The 24,422-nt window shown below is 44.7% G+C and overlaps 1 protein-coding gene across 1 annotated transcript in view; it reads left to right on the plus strand.

Annotated features, from left to right (window-relative positions):
• The first annotated feature begins 8,252 nt into the window (after positions 1-8,252).
• PDZD8 (PDZ domain containing 8) overlaps positions 8,253-24,422 on the plus strand; it is a 68,466-nt gene continuing 52,296 nt past the window's right edge. The window contains exon 1 of the mRNA XM_038758515.1: positions 8,253-9,288. Within this exon, the coding sequence (XP_038614443.1) occupies positions 8,444-9,288 (845 nt within the window). The 5' untranslated portion in view covers positions 8,253-8,443. The remainder of the gene's footprint in view (positions 9,289-24,422) is intronic.

The following is a 24,422-nucleotide window of genomic DNA, read 5'->3' on the forward strand; positions in this document are numbered from 1 at the left end:
CAAATGTTAACGGGGAAATATAAAGAACTGGATTAGACTCTGTAAGGGCAGGGCCCGTAGCTACCGATTCTATTATATAGTCCTCTCTCAAGCATTTAGCACAGGGCTCTGCACACAGTAAGCACTCAATAAATACCATTGACTGATTGTTTGAATCCAGCTTCTAGGAGACCTGGCTTATAGTTCTGAGTCTACCACTTGCCTACTATGTGAGCTTGGGAAAACCACTTAAGCTCTCTATGCCTCAGCTTCCACACCTGTAAAATGGGGATTAAAGATCTGCTCTCCCTCTCTTCTAGACTGTGAGATCTATGTGAGACAGGGATTGTGTCCAATCTAAATATCTTGTATCTTCCCCAGAATTTAGGACAGTGCTTGACACATAGTCAGCTCTTAAATAATACCATCATACTGTTACAATGTTACGATGTTGAGAAGAAGCATGGCTCAATGGAAAGAGCACGGGCTTGGGAGTCAGAGGTCATGGGTTCAAATCCCAACTCCACCAATTGTCAGCTGTGGGAAAGTCACTTAACTTCTCTGTGCCTCAGTTACCTCGTCTGTAAAATGGGGATTAAAACTGTGAGCCCCACATGGGACAATCTGATCATCTTGTATCCCCCTCCAGCACTTAGAATAGTGCTTTGCACATAGTAAGCACTTAACAAATGCCATCATTATTATGTGCTTTTAAGGTTAATTAAATTTGATGCTACACTATAAAAAATTAAATTGTATGTAAATTATCCCGGTTCCCTTAAAAATGCACAGGTTCCTCTTAGAGAGTGGGGGAATTTCATTTATTTATCTCATAGTCCCAGACTTGAATTCAATTTTTTTTTACAAATACCAACCCTATCTAAATCATCCTAATCATCTTAAGTATTGAGTATCTACTGTGTGCAGAGCACTGTAATAGATTCCTGGAAGCATAGAGCATACAGTAAAAAGTACAAGGTACAATCTCTAACTGCTTTGAAGGACTTTATAATCTAATGGACTCAAACATTCCGCCATCACACTATTTTTGTAATTGGTTGCAGTCCCATTAACCTTTCTCTTTTTTTTAAATCTGTGACTTTTGTTAGTTTTTGGCCACTATTCCATAACACATGTTTGCAATGCATCAAAATATTCCCAGGACCAATTTCAGAAGTATGCAAGTTTAAGCAGGGGCCCACCGCTAACGGGAAATAGTGTGATCCAGGGGAAAAAGCACAGGCCTGGGATTCAGAGGACCTGGCTTCTTATCCCAACTTCGCTATTTGCCTGCTGTGTGGTCTTGGGTAAGTCACTTAATATCTCTATGCCTCAGTTGTGTCATCTGTAAAATGAGGACTAAAAACTTCTTCTCCCTTCCTCCCTCCCTCTTAGACTATGTCTCTGTGAGCCAGGGACTGTATCTAATCTTTTTTTTTCAAACACATTTATTGAGCACTGTACTAAGCACTTGGGAGAGTATATTATAACAACAAAGAGACACATTCCTGCCCACAACAAGCTCGCAGTCTAGAGGGGGAGATACACATTAATATAAATAAATAGATAAATAAATACATTACAGATATATACAGATAGAAACTGTATAATATAATCTGCTGACACAGTATCTACCTCAGTGTTTGGCACATAGTGCTTAATAAATACCACAATTCTTATGATGTTGTATGGGACAGAAAGCTGGAAACAAATTTTTCTCTGCCTCAGGATGGTGAAATGACTAAAGTAGACCCTGAATATTTCTATTCCCTCAGGAAAGAACAGGATGGAAAGGGAATACTTAAACCCACAACTTGATCTCCTTTGGTTCAAGTGCTATTTTTTTAAAATTTCATTTTTAAGGTATTTGTTAAACACTTACTATGTGTCAAGTACTGTTCTAAGTTCTGGGGTAGTTAGGAGGTAATCAGGTTGGACACAATCCCTGTCCTACATGAGGCTCACAGTCTTAGGTAGGGAGTAGAAATTATCTGGGTAATGGAGAGGGGATTTAAGGGGGAGGAGGTGTAGAGGAGGGAGATGGTCTGCACGTTGTTTTTGGGCACAGTTGAATGGAGAAGACCTGAAGCTGAACAGAGCCCCAGAATACTTGAAATACCCTGGAGAGACCCTAGACTGGGAAAGTTTGCTTCTAAGAAATGCATCTTGGAATCCTGGGGGATCTCCAAGTCAGGACTGGGCTGATTCCAATAAAGTTCCTGGGAAATCCTTAGGATCATAAAGCCTTGAGAGCAGAACGTGGTGCAGAAGAGAAGGTTTGAGGAGGGGATTCTCCTGAGCGACTGGTTGCTATCTGCCTTCTGCCCTTCACAGTCTGCAGATACCTCAGAGCAGGGAAGAGAACATATCTACCAACTCTGTTATATTGTACTCTCCCAAGTGCTTAGTGTAGTGCCCTGCACACAGTAAGTGCTCAATAAATACCAGCGATAGACTGATTGATGTGTAGCTCCACATGGGCATCAGCTCTCTGGGATTTTCCCAGCATCTCAGTGAGCTAACCCAGATCTGATCAGTGATCTTGCCCTTGAGGCAGGTTTGTACCAGACCTGCATCTATTTCAAGGGAAGAAGTGTAGATGGGACTAAACTGAAGTTGAGCTAAACTGTACCTCTTAATGAAGGCTTAGGGGCACCCGAAAGAAGTCTAAAGTTACTCTCTGGAAATGTTGCTCACCTGAAGGAAGTCTAAAGTTACTCTCTGGAAATGTTGCTCACCTGAAGGGAGCAATAACTTCCAAACGCCCATCGGGCTGTTCTGTGGATTGCTATCTGGATTGGTTATGCACTGCTAAAATACACTACATAGCTCCCTGATCAGAATAAACCTGGGAAATTGACATAAATCAAATCCTACTAATCAATCAATCAATCGTATTTTTGGAGTGCTTAATGTGTACAGAATATCGTTCTAAGTGCTTGGGAGAGTACAATATAAGAGAGTTGATAAACATATTTCTTGCCCACAACAAGTTCACAGTCTAGAGGGGGAGACAGGCATTAATAGAAATAAATAAATTACAGTTATCGACCTAAGTACTGAGGGGCTGAGGGAGTGGTGAATAAACGGTGCAAATCCAAGTGCAGGGTGACACAGAAGGGAGTGGGATAAGAGGAGTAGAGGACTTAATTGGGGAAGGCCTCTTGAAGGAGATGTGCTTTTAATAAGGTTTTGAAGGTGGGGAGTGTGATCGTCTGTGGGATATGAAGAGAGAGGGCGTTTCAGGCTGGAGGCAGGATGTGGGCGAGAGGTTAGTGGTGAGATAGATGAGATCAAGGTACACTGAGTAGGTTGACATTAGAGGAGTGAAGTGCTCAGGCTGGGTTGTAGTAAGAAAGCATTGAGGTAAAGTATGAGAGGGCAAGGTGACTGAGTGCTTTAAAGCCAAAGGTAAGGAGTTTCTGTTTGATGTGGCAGTGTATGGGCAGTCATTGGAGGTTCTTGAGTGGGGAAATGTGGACTGAACTATTCCTTTTATTCTACATTCCCATGTTTGCCTACAAGTCAGGGGCCCTTAAATCTGCTTTGTGAATATGCCAGGAAATTCTTCCAACTCAGTTTTTATAAAATTGCCATGGTATTTGTTAATAATAATGATGGCATTTATTAAGCACTTACTATGTGCAAAGCACTATTCTAAGAGCTGGGGAGGTTACAAGGTAATCAGGTTGTCCCATGGGGGGCTCACAGTTTTAATCCCCATTTTACAGATGAGGTAACTGAGGTACAGAGAAGTTAAGTGACTTGCCCAAAGTCACACTGCTGACAAGTGGTGGAGTTGGGATTTGAAACCATGACCTCTGACTCCAAAGTCCAGGCTCTTTCCACTGAGCCATGCTGCTTCCCATTTGTTAAGTGCTTACTATGTGCCCTGGCAGTGCCTGCACTGTTACTAAGCACAAAGGTAGCTAAAAGCAAATCAAGTTGATCATGGTCCATATCCCACATAGGATTCACTGTGTTAATCTCCTTTTACAGATGAGGTAACTGAGGCATTAGAGAAGTGAAGTGACTTGCCTAAGCTCACACAGCAGAAAAGTGGCAGAGCTGTGTATGGCAGGTCTTCTGACTCCCAAGCCAGTACTCTTTCCACTAAGCCATGCTGCTTCTCTACTAATATCAAATGGAACACAATTTTTTGGGGAGTAGGACACGTGAGCAGATTGGATAATAACACAGTACCATCAGTGGTATTGATTGAGCACTTACTCTGTGCAGAGCACTATACTAAGTGCTTGGGAGAGCACAATACATCAGAGTTAGCAGGCACATTCCCTGTCCACAAGGGGCTTACAGTCTAGCCAAGCAGTGATCATTTGGTGAACTGAAATGGGATGTGCTAAAAATAATACTAATTGTGGTATTTGTCAAGTGCTTACTATGCGCTGTACTTACTGTACTTACTGTACTAAGCATTGGGGTGGATACAAGCAAATCGGGTTGAACGCAGTCCCTGTCCCACGTGGGGCTCACCGTCTCAATCCCCATTTTACAGATGAGGTAACTGAGGCCCAGAGACGCGAAGCGACTTGCCCAAGGTCACAAAGTAGACAAGTGGTGGAGCCACAAGAATGGCTTCCCTCCATATATCACCAGGCCCTCAATCGTTTTGCATGCTATCCTACCCAAGGAGTCCTCATAATGTACAGTAACTTGTTTATTGTATTTTGTTGTCAAAAATCAATCTAACTTAAGCCTATGAAATTATATACAGCAGAAGTTCTCAAAATTTCCCTTTTTAAGGGCTTTTGCTTAAAAAACAAATCTTCAGACTGGAACTAAATTACTAAGCGCTTAGTACAGAGCTCTGTACATAGTAGGCACTCAGTAAATACCACTGGTTGACTCAACAGGATAAAATTTGCTAGTCTATTTCAAATTCAGTTAGGGTGCCTGGAAAGATTTCATGTTTTGACTTGGCTGATGACTGAAAATGTATCTTATGAAATAGAAATCACTACCAGTTTTAATTCAAATCAAAGCCCCATCAACTACTGTTCAAAAATGCAGGGTTTGAATAAATCACATCAATAAAAATCCCAAAATTCCACTCTGTTCTATTATTTTTGCTATAAGAAGTTGCCAGAGCTGTAGAAAAGCCACCCAATACCATTTATCTTTTCCAAAATAATGAGATCAGGTAGCTTTGCTTCCTATTCATAGACCTACTGCACACATTGTACTGTACTCGAATGACTTTCTCTTTTTGCTCCCGTAAGTATATTTAGTTCCCAGAAAGTCCTGTAATGAAATTCTCCTAGTAACTCAATCTTTCTAGTTGTTGTTAGAACAATAGCCCTGGGTTGAATAGGTGTAATTTATCCCACCTATCATATGATATTCATCTACCTCTGTGCTTGAAATGGATATACTCCAAGACTGGCAGAGTAGCTCAATTTCAGTGACGCATATATCACGTTGATAGGTCAGTCAAGAGTTTTCCAAAAGGAACATGCTTCAGCCTTCTAAATTCTCTGTTTCAAACTTCAAAATGTCAGGCCTGAAATTCAGGATCTGCATTGTGTTGCTTTCTAGTCTTTTTATAAGGGTTGCTTATTGGCAAACCCTTCAAAAACATTAAAGAAGAGACATGGCCATTTATATGTCAATCTGCACAATTAAGGGCTGAGCAAGGCATGAATCAGAAAGGATTTCATAGGCTGTAGGTCATTAAAAGAGATTACTTGTTTTGGGGTCTAAAGGGAAATATTACTTGTTTCCCTGGAGTTGGGTAATGTCAGTCAGTGGAGCCACTGGTATTTATTGAGACCTCACTGTGCGCAGAGCACTGTACTAAGCGATTGGGAGAGTTCAGTACAACAAACGAATGCAGTGAGGCTGGAGTTGAGCAGATAATCAGATTCTGTTCCCAGGAGAACTCCAGTACATCCATCTCCTTCCTGCAAAATATCCCATTAACTGGAATGGATAGGGAGAGAGAAATAGGACTTCACTTTTACTTCTACAATTAAAGCTTGCCATTGAATATCCACAGTTGTAAATAAATAGTTTATAAAAAAGTGAGCTTCTTATTTCAAAGCTAATTTCTGTAGGTACTTTTAAAAACTAATTTTTAAGTGGTGTTTCATCTTTTCTGCCTTATCAAAACATGACAGCATCATTTGCATGAGTTACAGCAATTACAATTGTAACTTCCCAAGAAGATCAACTTAGCAAATACGTTTATTCTAAGGAATTATGCACCTTGAGCCTTGGATAGAAATCGTTCTGAGGAATGGCATGATGGAATCTCCCAACAGGAATAACAGATGAGCCTCAGTCCTGAGACTTGGGGACAAAAACCTGCTCAGAGGAACTGAAAAGTAAAATAATTGTAGAATTATTTCTAGAATTATAGAAGAAAAAGTAAAGTCCTATTTATCTTTCTCATTCCTATTATCTTTCTCAATCCATTCCAGTTAATGGCATATTTCCCAGGTAGAAGGTGGTTCTAATAGAGTTCTCCTGGGAGCAGAATCTGGTTATCTGCTCTTCCCCATCCTCAAAGTGATAGTTTGTTGTACTGAAACCTCCCAATCACTTAGTACAGTGCTCAACTCCAGGGAAACAGTGATATTTATTATTATTATTATGGTACTAGTTAAGCACTTACTGTGTGCTAAGCACTGTTCTAAGCACTGGGGTAGATACAAGGTAGTCAGGTTGGGTACAGTCCCTGTCCCACGTTGGGCTCACACTCTTTAATTCCCATTTTACAGTTGAGGTAACTGAGGCCCAGAGAAGTGAAGTGACTTGCCCAAGGTCACACAGCAGACATGTGGCAGAGCCAGGATAAAAATCCATGGCCTTCTGACTCCCAAGTCCTTGCTCTATCCACTAAGCCATGCTCTACTTCCCTTTAGACTCCAAATGAGTAATCTCTTAATGAACTGCAGCCTATGAAGTCCTTTCTGATTGGCTTTGCCCAGCCCCACTGACACTAATAATAATCATTATGGTACTTGTAAAGCACTTGTTATGCGCCAAGCACTGCTGTAATAAATGCTATTGAATGAATGAATGAATGAGAATTTGATCACCTTGTATTCTCCCCGGTGCTTAGAACAGTGCTTTGCACATAGCGCTTAACAAATGCCATTATTATTATTATTATTAATAATGACATGTATTAAGTGCTTATTATGTGCAAAGCAGCGTGGCTCAGTGGAAAGAGCACGGACTTGGGAGTCAGAGGTCATGGGTTCAAATCCCGGCTCCGCCAATTGTCAGCTGTGTGACTTTGGGCAAGTCACTTAACTTCTCTGGGCCTCAGCTCCCTCATCTGTAAAATGGGGATTAAGTTTGTGAGCCCCACATGGGACAACCTGATCACCCTGTATCCTCCCCAGCGCTTAGAACAGTGCTTTGAACATAGTAAGCGCTTAACAAATACCAAAATTATTATTATGACGATGCTCTCTTCCTTCAAAGCCCTACTGAGAGCTCACCTCCTCCAGGAGGCCTTCCCACGCTCAGCCCCCTCCTTCCCCTCCCCACAGCACCTGTATATATGTATATATGTTTGTACGTATTTATTACTCTATTTTATTTGTACATATTCATTCTATTTATTTTATTTTGTTAATATGTGTTGTCTTGTTGTCTGTCTCCCCCTTCTAGACTGTGAGCCCGCTGTTGGGTAGGGACCGTCTCTAGATGTTGCCGACTTGTTCTTCCCAAGCGCTTAGTAAAGTGCTCTGCACACAGTAAGCGCTCAATAAATACGACTGACCACTGTTGGGTAGGTGTTGCCAACTTGTACTTCCCAAGCGCTTAGTACTGTGCTCTGCACACAGTAAGCGCTCAATAAATACGATTGATGATGATGATGATGATGACTGAACGAATGAATGAATGAATGAAAACGGCACTTAGCCTCCAGACCTGGAGCGCGTGCCCCTCCCCTGACGTCTTTGTCGCCCCCCACCGTGACGTCAGTGCACCGCCTCCCCCCTCCTAGCGAGCGCGAGCTCCTGGCGCGGCGCAGGGAGGAGTGAGGGAGCGTGCGCGTGCGCGCGCGCGCTCGTGGAGCCGCGCAGGGAGGAGTGAGGGAGCGTGCGCACGCGCGCTCGTGGAGCCGCACAGGGAGGAGTGAGAGAGCATGCGTGCGCGCGCGCGCTCGTGGAGCCGGGCAGGGAGGAGGATTGAGGGAGCGTGCGCGCTCTGGCTCGCCCAATGCCGGGATGACGCACTCGCGTCCGTCCAATGAGCGGGGCCGGTGGGCGGGGCCCGGCTCCCCCTCCCCGCTCCGCTCCCCCCGCCTCACCCGCGGCAGGCCATCTCGGCACCCGCGGGGCCGGTGCGGGAGGACCCCAGCTGCCCTCCGACCCCCTCCGATGTCCTCAAGATGGAGGCAGCGGGGGCGGCGGTGTGAGGGGGCGCGGCGAGCGGGCCGCAGCAGGTGCCTGGGCGGCGGCGACGGAGGAGGAGGAGGAGAAGAAGGATGGGGCTGCTCCTGGTGATCGTGGCGTCGGCCGTGGCCGGCTCCTTCCTCACGCTCCTGGCCCAGATCCTGATGCTGTACCGGAGGAAGCCGGAGCCGCCGGCGGGGGAGGCGTGCGGGGGCGGCCGCTACAGCGCGCCGGGGCCGGGCCTCCTCCTGCGGGACTACCTCTATGGCGGCGGGGGCGGCGAGGAGGCCGCGGGGCCCGCCGAGGCGGGCGGGCCCGGCCCGGAGACCTGCTACTTCCTCAACGCCGTGTTCCTTTTCCTGTTCCGCGAGCTGCGGGACACGGCCCTGGTCCGCCACTGGGTCACCAAGAAGATCAAGGTGGAGCTGGAGGAGCTGCTGCAGACCAAGACGGCGGGCCGGCTGCTGGAGGGGCTCAGCCTGCGCGACGTGTCCCTGGGGGACGCCCTGCCCCTGTTCCGCACGGTGCGGCTCCTCAGGCCCGCGGGGGGCGAGGGCGACGGCGACGGCGAGGCCCCGGCCCCGGCCGGCGACGAGGGCGACGAGCCCGGCCCGGCCCCGCTCCCGGAGGAGCTGAGCTTCGAGGTGCAGCTGGACTACCCCGGCGGCTTCCACCTGGCCATCGACGTGGACCTGGTCTTCGGCAAGTCCGCCTACCTGTTCGTCAAGCTGTCCCGCGTGGTGGGCAAGCTGCGGCTCGTCTTCACCCGCCGGCCCTTCACCCACTGGTCCTTCAGCTTCGTGGAGGACCCGCTCATCGACTTGGAGGTGCGCTCCCAGTTCGAGGGCCGGCCCATGCCCCAGCTCACCTCCATCATCGTCAACCAGCTCAAGAAGGTCATCAAGCGCAAGCACACCTTGCCCAACTACAAGATCAGGTCAGCCCGGGGGCGGGGAGGGCGACGGGGGGCTCACCTCCCTTCTCTCCTTCTCCAGCCCAGCCCGCACCCTCCGCTCCTCCGCCGCTAATCTCCTCACCGTGCCTCGTTCTCGCCTGTCCCGCCGTCGACCCCCGGCCCACGTCATCCCCCGGGCCTGGAATGCCCTCCCTCTGCCCATCCGCCAAGCTAGCTCTCTTCCTCCCTTCAAGGCCCTACTGAGAGCTCACCTCCTCCAGGAGGCCTTCCCAGACTGAGCCCCTTCCTTCCTCTCCCCCTCGTCCCCCTCTCCACCACCCCCATCTTACCTCCTTCCCTTCCCCACAGCACCTGTATATATGTATGTATGTTTGTACATGTTTATTACAATATCTATTTATTTATTTATTTTACTTGTACATATCTATTCTATTTTATTTTGTTAGTATGTTTGGTTTTGTTCTCTGTCTCCCCCTTTTAGACTGTGAGCCCACTGTTGGTTAGGGACTGTCTCTATATGTTGCCAACTTGGACTTCCCGCAGTAAACGCTCAATAAATACGATTGATTGATTGATTGATTGACGGGGGAGGGGGAGTCCAGGCCACCCTGGGGGGCTTCTTTCCAAACCCCGCCCGAATCCTCCTCCTCCTCCTCCTCATCGTCCTCATTCATTGAGAAGCAGCGTGGCTCAGTGGAAAAATGCCCGGGCTTCGGAGTCAGAGGCCATGGGTTCAAATCCCGGCCCCGCCAACCGTCAGCCGTGTGACTTTGGGCACGTCACTTAACTTCTCTGGGCCTCAGTTACCTCATCTGGAAAATGGGGATTAAGACTTTGAGCCCCCCGTGGGACAACCTGATCACCTTCTAACCTCCCCAGCGCTTAGAACAGTGCTTTGCACATAGTAAGCGCTTCATAAAGCCGTCATCATTGTTGTTCATTCAATCGTATTTATTGAGTTCTTACAGTGTGCAGAGCACTGGACTAAGTGCTTGGGAAGTACAAGTTGGCAACGTATAGAGACGGGCCCTACCCAACAAAGGACTCACAGTCTAGAAGGACGGACAACAAAACAGAACATGTGGACAGGTGTCAAGTCATCAGAACAAATAGAATTAAAGCTAAATGCACAATGATGGTGGGTGCCGAGGGTTGGGGTAGCCACAATAAGAATAAGGTTGGTAGTTCATTCAAGCGTATTTATTGAGCGCTTATTGCGTGCAGAGTGCTGGACTACTAGAGGAGCAGTGTGGCTCAGTGGGAAGAGCATGGGCTGTGGAGCCAGGGGTCATGGGTTCAAATGCTGGCTCCACCAATTATCGGCTGTGTGACTTTGGGCAAGTCATTTCACTTCTCTGTGCCTCAGTTCACTCATCTGTAAAATAGGGGTTAAGACTGTGAGCCCCCCCAAGGGATAACCTGGTCACCTTGTAACCTCCCCAGTGCTTAGAACAGTGCTTTGCACATAGTAAGTACTTAATACATGCCATCATTATTATTATTATTATCATCATCGTCATCATTACTAAGCGCTTGGAAAGACCAAGTCGGCAACTGAGAGAGACGGTCCCCACCCAACAACGGGCTCACAGTCTAGAAGGGGGAGACAGACAACAAAACTTGTAGACAGGCGTCAGAACCGTCAGAACAAATAGAATTATAGCTCTATGCACGTCATTAACAAAATGAATAGAATGGTAAATTTGTACAAGTAAAATGAGTAATAAATCTGTACAAATATAGACAAGTGCTGTGGGGAGGGGAAGGAGGTAGGGCAGGGTGGGGGGATGGGGAGGAGGAGATAAATATGATTGAATGAATGAGAGGAAAATAAGAGCTTACTAGGTGCCAAGCACTGTTCTAAGCACGGGGGAGAGACAAGGTAAGCAGGTTGTCCCACGTGGGGCTCACAGTCTTCATCCCCATTTTACAGATGAGGTCACTGAGGCATAGAAAAGTGAAGCGACTTGCCCAAGGTCACACAGCTGGCAAGCGGCAGAGTCGGACCCATGGGATTCGAACCCATAACCTTTTACTCCCAAGCCCGGGCTCTTTCCACTGAGGTTGTCCCACGTGGTGCTCGCAGTCTTAACCCCCCGACCATCATAATAATAAATATTATGGAATTTATTAAGCACTTACTATGTGTCGAGCACTGTTCTAATCTCTGGAGTAGATACAAGGTACAGGGGAGGGAACTGAGGCACAGAGAAGTGAAGTGACTTGCCCAAGGTCACCCTGCAGACGAGTGGCGGTGCCTCTAGACTGTAAACTCATCGTGGACAGGGCACGTGTCGGTCAGTGGTTGTGTTAATAATCATTATCGCATTGGTGAAGTGCACTGTGGTGGCCAGGTACTACACTAAGCACTGGGTTGGATACAAGCTGGTAATCGTAACGTGTCGGTTAATGGTTATATTAATAATCATTATCGCATTGGTTAAGCGCTTTCCATGGTGCCAGATGCCGTACTAAGCGCTGGGATGTATACAAGTTTGTAATCACAATGTGTCGGTTGATATATTAATAGTCATTACCGTATTTGTTAAGCGCTTACTGTGGTGGCTGGGCACTGTACTAAGCGCTGCGATGGATACAAGTTTGTAATCTTAATGTGTTGGTTGATTGTTATATTAATAGTCATTATCGCATTGGTTGTGTTTATTATGGTGCCAGGCATTGTACTAAGTGCTGGAAGGGATACAAGCTTGTAGTCATAATAATAGTAATAATAATAATAATGATGGAATTGGCCAAGCGCTTACTCTGTGACAGGTGCCATACTGAGTGGCAGCAGCATGGCGTAGGGGCCAGAGCACAGGCCTGAGAGTAAGAAGGCCCTGGCTTCTAATCCCGGCTCTGCCATTTGTCGGCCGTGTGACCTTGGACAAGTCACAAGGGAAAGTACAATCACTTCCACTTCTTTATGCGTGTTACCTCATCTGGAAAATGGGGATCGAGGCTGGGACCCGCACAAGGGACAGGAATTCTGTGCAACCCTATTTGCCTGTATCCACCCCAGCGCTTAGTTCAGTGCTTGGCACATAGTAATATTAATTATTAATATTATTATTGAAAGCAAATCGGGTTGGACGCCGTCTCTGTCCCATGTGGGGCTCAGTCTCAATCCCTAGTCTACAGGTGAGGGAACTGAGACACAGAGAAGTGAAGTGATTGTACTTTCCCAAGCACTTAGCATAGTGCTCTTTACACAGTGAGTGCTCAGTAAATTACAATTGGTTGAACTGCACCTGGCCAGGGGAGGCAGAGGTAGGGGGCCCACTCTTCCACCTAGCCATCATAAGGCTTGGGATTGAAGATGGGCAGCTGAAGGGCCAGCCTTCTTCAGAGTTGAATTACTTCATCTAGAGACCCTTCCCTAGGTAGGCAGCGGCGACACACGTGAGAAGTAGATGTGTAGGGGACCTGTTGAATCTGACCTTGGAGATCAAAGGAACATGCCCCAAGGCACAGGAAACTATGCCTAGATGTGGTCGCTGCATTGGGCAGCAGTGTCATTGCCCTTGCAGCTTTATGAAGCTGCAAAGAATGTTGGGGCAGTCGGAAAATTCGGCCTGGACACGGTTAGAACTTCAAATGTCAAGGTGGCCCTTCGGATCGAGATCTGTTGGCCGTTGTATTGCCTGACGGTGACCGTTACCATTTTTTATCTTTATGCTTACCTTAAGCATACTGAGTTTGGTGCATTTCTGATTAAGGTTATTTAGGATCTTGATGTTTTTGATGAGTGTCCTTCAGTAAGGCACTGTCCCAGCATTCCTGATGCTCTTCTGAAAGAAACTGGAGCTGTGGGCCAGGGAGGCTGCTAGCCTGCCTAGGGAATCCTGCCCCTCCAAGTCGGTACCAGACCTTCTCCTGCCAGGACAATCTATGTAGAGTTGACCCTTGTGAACAGATAGTTTAGTAGTCTATCCTGCATGTGCGTGCTTGCTCTCTCTCTCTCTCTCTCTCTCTCTCTCTCTCTCTCTCGTGCGTGCGCACTCCCTCTAGAAAAATGAACCGATGCCTCATTTCTTATCACTTTTATGGAACAATATAAATAACCAAATTGTAAGTGCCCTTACATCCTTGAGTTAAAGTTGAGTGCACATGTAAGGTGTATGAGAGAATGCTGTACCAGTTGGACTGAGCCCATTGTAGGTCCCAGGAGATCTGAGCCCTTAGGACTGGATTGATTTGGCAGAAACTGAAGGCAGCCAGGTTTGGCCTGGTATTAGACTCCATTTCAAGTGGACTCTAAGCCGCTGCCCAAGTGGAATACAGCCGCCAAACCAGAAGTGGCCCGGAACTCATTTCCAGGGGGCTCGCCGGCCTCTGAGACCACTCGGTGGGCTGCTGAGACGAAAGCCTTATATCGCAACGTGTCCTGGAAGTGAATTTGGGGTTATTTCTGGTTTGGCCCAGCTCACTGTTGTATTCTGTGGCCAGGTTTTAGACCTCTTATATTGGGCCAGGTTGGGCACGGCATTAGTCACTACAAAGGATGTAGATTTCCATGCTGGAATGTAAGTGAGCATTAAGTGTCCCAAATCATAAAAGTGATAATTCTCTGAGGACAGGGAGTAACTCTAATGGTATTTGTTAAGCGCTTACTATGTGCAAAGCCCTGTTCTAAGCGCTGGGGGGGATACAAGGTGATCAGGTTGTCCCATGTGGGGCTCAGTCTTAATCTCCATTTTACAGATGAGGTAACTGAGGCACAGAGAAGCGAAGTGACTTGCCCAAAACCACACAGTTGACAAGTGGCGGAGCCGGGATTAGAACCCATGATCTGTGACTCCCAAGCCCGGGCTCCTTCCACTGAGCCACGCTGCTTCTCACTTTCCATCCTCTCGCTTTATTCTCTCAAGCCCCAATTCCATATTGGCAGACCTCACTCAACACCACTGAACATTTTTTTTGAAACTCTATATTTTATAAAATTGCTTCTTCTGAATTATTGAGGATTATTCTTGAGGATTCAGATTTCAAATATCTGAAGCCATAGGTACACTTAATTTTAATTAAAGTGCATTTTCAGTACATGATTTGGATAAAGTAAGATGGAAGAATTATGGAGTATTCTTCCCACAGCGTGCATCTGTTCTGGTATAATATAATCCACAAATTGGATTTAACAATAATCCTTTAGACTGTGAGCCCACTGTTGGGTAGGGACTGTCTCTATACGTTGCCAACTTGTACTTCCCAAGCGCTTAGTACAGTGGTCTGCACACAGTAAGCGCTCAATAAATACGATTGATGATGATGGCAAATTGGTGCAAAAAGATATGTCATAGGAAAAAATAGTTGTATTCGTATGTATGGGCTCTGTCAAGGTATGCTGCTGTGACACTTACCAGTCTCAGCCTGATTACTGGATTGTTCCATATAGTGCTTTTTTTTTTCCCTCAACTTTACAGCATTTAATACAAGAAAATAGCATTGAGTGGCAAGGGAAGTAAGATTGCAGTAGTAGCAGTATGGCTTAGAGGATAGACCACGATCCTGGGAGTCAGAAGGACCAGGGTTCTAATCCCGGCCCCACCGCTTGCCTGTTGTGTGACCTTGACCTTGGGCAAGTCACTTCACTTCTCTGTTCCTCAGTTACCTCATCTGTAAAATGGGGATTGACAGCCCCAAGTAGGACTTGGACTGTGTCCAGTCTGATTAGCTTGTTTCTACCCCAGCACTTAGAATAGTGTTGACCCACAGTAAGCGTTTAACAAAAACTGTGAGAAGAAAAGGGGAGTTACGCATTCCTGTAATAGGAATAAATATGGGATCTTGTATCACCATGTGAAACAGCGTTGTCAGCTTTTAATGCGGAGTGTGGGGCATGGGGGAACCTCTTGGGGTAAGGAGGAGGAGGAGCAAATCCAGGGTCAAATCAGAGTCACGGACACATGCAGCAGGGCCAGGGAGCTGGACTTAGAGGCACTTGCCTTTGGGCACATATACGCGTGTACGAGTGGCATGCAGGCTCCCAGCCTTACATAGGTGGGCTGGAAGGACCAGGCACAGAGGCTCATACGTACCCATGGGGTCTAGAAAGTGAACACACGGGCATACACACTTGCACACGGAGTCTGGGAGGTGGTAAGGAATGCACCCACTTTCACATAAATGCCCTCTCATGTCAAGTCTTGGGTAATGCCAGCTGCACAGTCCTCGGGGCACCCGTGGTTTGTGGCGGGGTGTTAATGGGGCCGGAAGCGCCTGCTCCCCGCTGAGAAGGGGCCAAGAGAGAGCCACGCCCAGGAGCCTTGTTGAGACTCCAAGTTCTGGCCAGCTCCCTCGCCCTGATAGATATGTAGTTAGGTAACCCAAAAAGCTGGGCAGGCCAAGATCGTGAGAAGCAGCGTAGCTTAGTGGAAAGAACACAAGTTTGGGAGTCAGAGGTCTTGGGTTCTAATGTCGGCCCTGCCACTTATCAGCTGTGTGACTTTGGGCAAGTCACTTAACTTCTCTGTGTCTCGGTTACCTCATCTGTAAAATGGAGATTAAGACTGTGAGCCCCACGTGGGACAGCCTGATGACCTTGTATCTACCCCAGCTTTTAGAACAGTGCTTGGCACATAATAAAGCGCTTAACAAATGCCATCATTATTATTATCGTGGCTTCCAGGAGTTTCCATTCAATCAGTGGTATTTATTGAGCACTTACTCTGTGCAGAAAGCACTGTATTAAGTGCTTGGGAGAGTACAGTGAAGCAAAGTAGACCTCTTCCCTTCCTATAACAAGCTTACAGTCTAGAGGACTGTAATTCCACGGTGTGATAATCCCCATTGTCCCTCTGAGTTGGCCCCCTTGCCGTAACCTCTTTTCCTGACTTCCATCCTTCTGCTCTGTCGACATCAAATGTGCTCCTGGAGCTTCTGCTCCTGGGATGCTTTGCCAGCTGAATCGTCCCAGCAGCCTGGTTTCCCAGGGTTCCAGTCTATTTGATATATTTCCTGTCACAAGATGTTCATCTTCAACTAGATCCACTTTTAGTTTAAATTTGCATCACATCAAGTAATGTAACATCATCGTGGTCTGCTTGACACCAAGGAGAGCTCATGTTATAGGGGAAAGAATATGGAATGGAGAGTCAGGACACCTGGCTTCTTATCCTAGCTCTGCCAGCAGTCTGCTGGGTGCCCTTGGGTAACTCACGTAATCTCTCTGGGCCTGTTTTCTCATCTGTAAAGTCAGGATGAGACATCTGCTCTCTGTACCTCCTGGATTGTGAGCCCAGTTTGGGATCTGGATTGTGTCTAATCTGATCATCTTGTATCCACTCCACATTTAGCACAGTGCTTGGTGTATAGCACATAAAAGCCATAACTAATTTCTTCATCTCTGTTGTGTGGTGAGCCATTTCATGAACAAACCAGCTTTTTAACTCAATCTCCTTTTTAAAACATTTCTACCATTGAAAAAAGCGTGAGCCTATGTCAAAGCTGTTTAAATAGTTTTAAACAGCTTTAAAACTATTAGTTTTAGTTTGTCTGATTAGTTTGTCTTATTGTGGATAAGGGAATATATTCCGTAAACCACTGTAAAATGTGATCTTGAGCAGTAACCACCTTGTTTTATATGTCTTTTTAAAAACACTTAAAAATTCTAGTGGATTTTTTGTCTAACACAACTCTGAGACCAGAGATCTAAGGATTAGCTTAGTCACGTGTAATTGTGCTTCCTTATGCTTAGTGAATATTTTCAGTCATTCTTTTTGAAACAAACTGCAGCTCCCTCATCAACAATTTTAAGAAAAATTGTCATTTTGAGCCGTTGACGTTTCCAGTGTGGTTTTTTTTTTGATAAATTTCACATCCCACATAAAATTAACAGGTGGGAAGTACTCTGTGGTCAGCTTGATTTGAATTTTACTTTGCTATTTCACTCAATAGAATGCTTAAATTTGTCCCATTTGGGGAGATACTGCATCAGACTTGAATCCAGTGCTCAGAAAATCAATGTTGGTGATTAGATCACGTTGTCTTTATCTTAGCAGTGCATAATGGGTAGCCTTCCTGCTTATTTTGACATAATTGCATCCCAGTGTTGGTGATTAGATCATTTTCTTTATCTTAGAAGTGTATAATGGGTGGCTTTCCTGTTTGTTTTGACAGGACTGCGTCTCACAATTGTCAGTTTGAGAACTTCTAGAGCAGAACTGCATCACCTCTAATTTGAAATTGATCGTTTGACTAATTAGGTCATTCGTCTTTGGTGTTTAATCTAAGGCAGTTTATGGCAGAGAATAAGGCCACAAACCACACTTTAGGCTCCTCTTTGGGGTTCTCAATTTAAGGTTGATCTTGAGGAAACTGGCTAGCTGAGAGCAGAAATTAATTTGTTTAACTTCAAGTAACAAAGGGCCAGTTTTCTCTAAACCAGCTGATATCACTTGGCTGGGTAAACATTCCATTGTTAGTGTGTCTAGATTGCTGTTGTGTACTACAGGAATTCCTCCGTGGCAGGTGTTTTTAAGGAAAACGGGAAGTTTCAGCATTACAGCATTGGTTTTTACCTTTACAAAGCTAGCCCCCTTTATGCATCTTGCACAGTGGTATGGGCAATAGCCTACTGAGGCTGTGTGGTAGCCCTGGGGAAATGAGGAAACCATTTTAAAAACCGCGACGGGGAAATGGGGGGAGAAAGTTTGAAGAGGATGGGGAATGTGTTCAGAGGGAGTGGAAGTAGTGAGGAGTTACATGATCTCCTCAGGTGGAGTCACCATGGAGGGTCCCTATGTCCATTTTACCTTGAGTAAACTAAAAATTAGTTATCAATCAGTCATTGGTATTGAGTGCTTTCTGTGTGCAGAACCCTGTACTAAGCACTTGGAAAAGTGCAAGACGGTTGGTAGACATGACCCCTGTCCACAAGGAGCAATGTCCAATGGGAGGCATTTAAAACAAACTGCAGAAAGGAGCAAGGGTGGAGTGTAAGGATATTATAATAATAATAATAATAATAATAATAATAATGGTATTTCTTAAGCACTTATGTGCAAAGCACTGTTCTCATAAGTGCTGTGGAGCTGAGAGTGGGGTGAAGATCAAGGGGAAAAATTCACATGCATAGGCATTGCAGTGGGGAGGAAAAGGGGAATAAGGGGCTTTTTGGTAGAGATGTGATTTTAGGAAGGCGTTAAAGGTGGGGATAGTGGTGGTCTGTCATAATAATAATAATTATGGTATTTAAGCACTTACTGTGTGCCAGGCACTGTACTGTAATAATAATAATAATTATGGTATTTGTAAACACTTACTAGGTGCCAGGCATTGCAGTAAGCACTAGGGTAGATACAAGAAAATCAGGTTGGACATAGGCCCTGTCCCACAGTCTCAATCCCCATTTTCCAGATGAGGTCACTGAGGCACAGAGAAGTGAAGTCACTTGCCCAAGGTCACACAACAGACACGTGATGGAGCAGAATTAGAACCCATGACCAGCACTGAGGTAGATACAAGCATATCGGGTTGGACACAGTCCCTGTCCCACGTGGGGCTCAGAGTCTCATTCAGTATATGCAGGAGGAGGGAGGACATGGGCATGGAGTTGGTAGCAACATGGACAAGATTGAGATACAGAGTGGGTTGGCACTAGAGTGGAGTGTGGGGGCTGGGTTGTAGTAGGAGATCAGTGAGATAAGACACTTGTATATATTTGTACAGATTTATTACTCTATTTTACTTGTACATATTTACTATTCTATTTATTTTGTTAATGATGTGCATAGAGCTATAATTCTATTTATTCTGACGACTTTGACATCTGTTACATCTTTTGTTTTGTTGTCTGTCTCCCCCTTCTAGACTGTGAGCCCATTGTTGGGTAGGGACCGTCTCTATAGGTTGCCAACTTGTACTTCCCAAGCGCTTAGTACAGTCTTCTGCACACAGTAAGCGCTCAATAAATACGACTGAGTGAATGAGGGGACAAGATGATTGAGGGCTTTAAAGCTGGTGCGGAAGTGGATGGGCAGCTGTTGGAGAATTTTGAGGAGTGGAACGATATGAATTGAACACGTTTTAGAAAAAGTGATCTGGGGAACGGAGTGAAATACGGACTGGAGAGGGGAGAGACAGGAGACAGGGAGGTCAGCAAAGAGTTAAGTGCTTAACAAATGCCATTAAAAAAAAGTTGCAGTAGTCAAGGCAGCATATAAGTGCTTGGCTCAGCTTAGTAGCAGTTTGGATGGAGAGGAAAGGGCCAATTCTAGAGATGGAACCTAACTGATCCGGTAAGTACAAACACACTTAGCTGTATTACCTGTAACTGATTCAGGATCATTTTGGCACATAGATGATATCTGACCTTGATTCAGGAACCAATCTCCCGTTTCTAACATTGCTTCTATAAGAAAATTGGTCTAATTTTCAAAATTTCGACTTCAGGTGCATTTTTCAGAAACTCATTGTCATAGGTCCAAGGGATTCCTATATTCTGTAAATATTTTAAATAATTTTTCATTAGTTGTGACCCTTAAGAGTTTTCATTGAATGAGAAAGAAAGCTGGAGAACAGACTAGTCTGATTATCTACACCCTGCAAATTGGAATTAAAGTTTTAAATTAAATTTAAATTTTGGAAATATTTAGGGGATGAGGTATACCCTAAGGACCTTGCTAGGCTACAATCGTTATATTTAATTGTAAAAATTTGAAATTATAAATAATATTGTGCTCTTAATGTCACTGTTCATCTTTTCTCTAGGTTGCGAGATACTTTAAAGAAGGGGTGGGTTAAGTTCTTTTCTTCCTCTGCATATCTCCAAGCATCTAGAATATAGTCTTATGCAATTTAAGCACCCAAATTATCTAAAAAAAATCCTTCCCCTTCCCATTTTTCTTTATTTTATTTTATGTATTCAAGCGCTTACTTAATGCCAGGCAGTAAACATTGCAGTAGAGATACGAGATAATCAGGTTGGACAAAGTCCATGTCACACATGGGGGCTCTCAGCTTTAATCTCCATTTTACAGATGAGGTAACTGAGGCACAGAGAGGTTAAGTGACTTACCCAAGGTCCCACAGCAGATAAGTGGCAGAGCCAGGATTAGAGTACAGATCTTCTGACTCCCAGGCCTGTGCTGTTTCTACTAGATCACCCCGCTGCCCAGTTAAATGAGAATCTTAAGTTTTCATTTTTTGGAGGGGGTGAATAATGTGGTTTATATTGAAATAATCAGGTTATTAGCCTTCCAGAATACTAAAATCTGTGGATGAAAGCGTTTCTTTACAAGGCAACTTACTTTAAATTAGAGATTCCAAGAGGCCTTTTTAAGAGGGTAGACGACTTTGTTATATTTCATACTTCTGTGTATTCAAATCTCATAGCTGCTGTTTCTAAACTGACGGTTTTGCTAGCTCATCCTATTACCTATTTAATCTTCTTAGTAGAGATAAAGGGTAAGAATTTGGTATATTTTAGGACAACAGCATTTGTGTTGCATAACAGAAGCAGTTGTTTTCATTGCAGTAACTTTTTTTTCCTTCATGGCTCTGATGTTCAAAAAAATGAGTGGGTGGTCTTGCAGATGATCACCTTTTATAATGCAGTGTTTTATGAAGAGATATTCAGCATTCAGGGGATATGTTGGAAAATACACAGCAATGCTACATGAGTAGTTTAAAATAACCTGCCAACGTTAGAAGCCTTTAATTAGCATATGTGAAGCATAACTGACAAAACTATAGAACCTGGAAATCATTGTCATTCCTGCCCCATTGTTTTCTTTCTTTCAAAAACCGTAATTCATAGTTGTTAACTATTTTAAAAATAACTAAATTTGGTCATCTCTCCCTCAGAAAGTAGAATCACTAATGAAGAGTATCATCTCCACCTTTTGGAACAATATTGGAGTAGATGTGTTTGAGGATTGTTATTGGGGATTATAGAAGTAGCCACAGAACCAACTGATGGAGCTTCTGTTTATGATCTGACCCCTATCCAGGCTAATCCCTGTTCAGTGGGGTGCAGTAGCTCCCATGTATTTCTAGCTTTTTTCACTGATGCCTCTTACTATAGGTATCTGTGCACATTAGACATTATAACTTTCAAATAAAAAAGTAATGGTACTGCCAATTAAAGACCTAACCAGTTAGTTTTACCTCTCCAGCCACGACCCCTCTTCTTCTTTGCAGTCATGCATTTCCACCTGCCTTCAGGGCATCTGTATCTGAAAGTTTCTCAATACCTCAAACTTGACAGATCCAAAACACAACTCTTCCCATTCAAACTCAATGTTGACATACACCCTCATCTTCCCTGCCTCCAAGGCCTGGAATCTTGGCATTAACTTTGACTCATCTCTCTCATTCAACCCACATTCAGCCAGTCACCCAATCCTGCTAGTTCTGTCTTTCAACATCTCCACAATCTGCCCTATCCCCTCCATCCAAACTGCTACTCCACTTGTTAAATCCCATTCTGACAACTACACCCATCTCAGTCAATCAGTGGTATTGATTGAGCGCTTACTCTGTGCAGGACACTGTACTAAGCTCATGGGAGAGTACGATGCAGCAGAGTTAGTGGACATGTTCCATGCTCACATAGAGCTTACAGCCCACAAGGGAAGACGGACATTACAATAGATAAAATAGGCAGGAGGAAACAAGACTACAGAGGAGGAGGGGATCAGGGCTGGAGATGTAGATTTAGGAATCATCCGTATAGAGATGGAAGTTGAAGCCGTGGGAGCGAAAAGGAGTGGGTGTAGATGGAGAATACACACATATGTATACACACACATACATAAACACAGTACTTTCATTCTAGTTATAATCCGTAAGTGGTGAATCCTTGAACACTATCAGATTTTATAGACAGTTACTGAGGTAAATATATATGAAATGTAAAGTTTAAACAGGTGGCAAGTCTGAAGGGCAACTGTATTCACAAAAACTCTTATCTGATCTGATTATCTTGAATGAACCCCAGTGCTTTGTGCAGTGTTTTGAACATAGTAGGTGTTTAATAAAAGCCACGGGGAAGAAACATCTCACATTATAGTACTCAAGCCTTGTTCAACACCAGGCATAAAACTATTTCTTCTTACGTCATCATATTATATCTAGGCAGGTGTTTGTTGTTGGGAGAAAGTTTCTTAATAACCGTCGATCCAAAATACATAATGAAAATGCATATTATAGACACCAGACTGTCATTTATATAAAACATACTAGGAGTGTGGGAGCAGGGCAATTCTCACCTCCTGTACTATAAGTGACTTTGCTCAATTAAAAAAAATTGTACAGAGTTGTACTGTAAGAGGTCTTTCACTGCTGGCAAGCCAGTTCTTGTTTTCATACATACAGGCAGCAGTTTGGATTTAATGAATCTTCTATTTGCTGTTCGTGGAGCAGTTCTGTTGAATTATATTATCTGCCATCAAAAACATCAGTGAGTTATCAACATTAATGGCAAAACATTGAAGAAAATGTTTGTTGTGCTGAACACTGCTTGTACTTCCAGGTTTCCAACACTATTAGAGACTGCTAAGAGAATACTTGTGTTTAAGAAATCGGCCACTAAGTGTATACCAAAATTATACTTTTGAAAACCAATCTTCAGTCAATTGTATTACTGTGCTTACTGTGTGCAGAGCACTGTACCAAGCGCTTGGGAGAGTACATTATAACAATATAACATACACATTCCCCATCCACAACGATCTTACAATCTTGTATTAGGCTCTGCAGTGGAGAAAAGAAAAGAAACCAGGCTGCCTGGAAAAAAGTACCCTCTTCCCCCGGCCCCCAAGTTTGTTTTCAGGCATACCCTTGGTTCTGAATGACCTCAATATGTACAGTCCAGGGACCCTTTCTGCACCAGTAGCTGGCATAGCCTAGGATATCTTGACACTCTACCTGACATTACGTCCAGTTACTTTAGGGAAGACTGTTCCCTCCCCATTCTTTCTTCTTCTCACCATGGCTGCATTAGTAAGTGATTGGCAAGTGGGGCTCTGTTTCAGCAGGGCTTCAGGAGGGCGGGAGCACAGATGGGGCCAGAATAAGAAAGAGGCTCCCTCTCTCCTCTCTTGAGCTACCTTTGGTCAAAGGATGAGAAAGTCATTCACCTGTTCCCTCCTCCCTGCCATAGCTCCTTTCTTACATCAGTTGTATGTTAAATTTGGTGTGTGGTATCTGCCTTCAAGACTTCTCTAATTGGATGTCCTACTGTGACCTCAAACTTAAAATGTCCAAAACAGAACTCCTTTCTTTCCCACCTAAACCTTCTTTTCCCCATCTGTCCCATCACTGTAGTCAGCACTACCATTCTTCCTGATTCACAACCCAATAACCTTGGCGTTGTGTTTGATTCATCTCTCTCATTCAACCCACATATTCAGTCTGTCACTAAATCCTGTTGGTTCAACCTTCACAACATTGCTAAAATCCCCCCTTGTGTCTGCATCCAAACTGCTACCATGTTAATCCAAGCACTTACCCTATCCTGTCGTGATTACTCTATCAGTCTCTGTGCAGACCTCTCCTGCCTCCTGTCTTTTCCCACTCTACTTCATAGTTCACTCAGCTGCCCAGATCATTTTTTTACAAAAACATTCAGTCCATGGTCACCCACTCTTCAAGAACCTCCAGTGGTTGCCCATCCACTTAATAAATGTCATTAAGCATAAGCGCTTAGTAAATGTCATTATTATTATTATTATTTATTATTATTATTATTATCATCCACCTCCCCATCAAACAGAAACTCCTTACCATTGACTTTAAAGCACTCAATCACCTTGCCCCCTCCTACCTCACTGCTCTCCTACTATGACCCAGATCACATACTTGGCTCCTCTAATGCCAAAATACTCACTGTGCCTTGATCTCATCTATCTTGCCAATGACTTCTTGCCCACATCCCGCCTCTGGCCCGTAATACCCTCCCGCTTCGTATCCAACAGACAATTACTCGCCTGGCCCCTTCAAAGCCTTATTGAAGGCACATCTCCAAGAGACCTTTCCTGACTGAGCCCTCATTTCCTTTTCTCCCACTCAGTTCTTCAGTGCCCTGATTCAGTCCCTTTATTCAACCTCCTCTCTTCCCCCACCAGCCCCACAGCACTTATGTACACATCGATAGTTTATATTAATGTCTGTCTCCCCCTCTAGACTGTAAGCTCATTGTAGGCAGGATATGT

Source organism: Tachyglossus aculeatus, chromosome 16, assembly GCF_015852505.1.
Source record: "Tachyglossus aculeatus isolate mTacAcu1 chromosome 16, mTacAcu1.pri, whole genome shotgun sequence".
Lineage (NCBI taxonomy): Eukaryota > Metazoa > Chordata > Mammalia > Monotremata > Tachyglossidae > Tachyglossus > Tachyglossus aculeatus.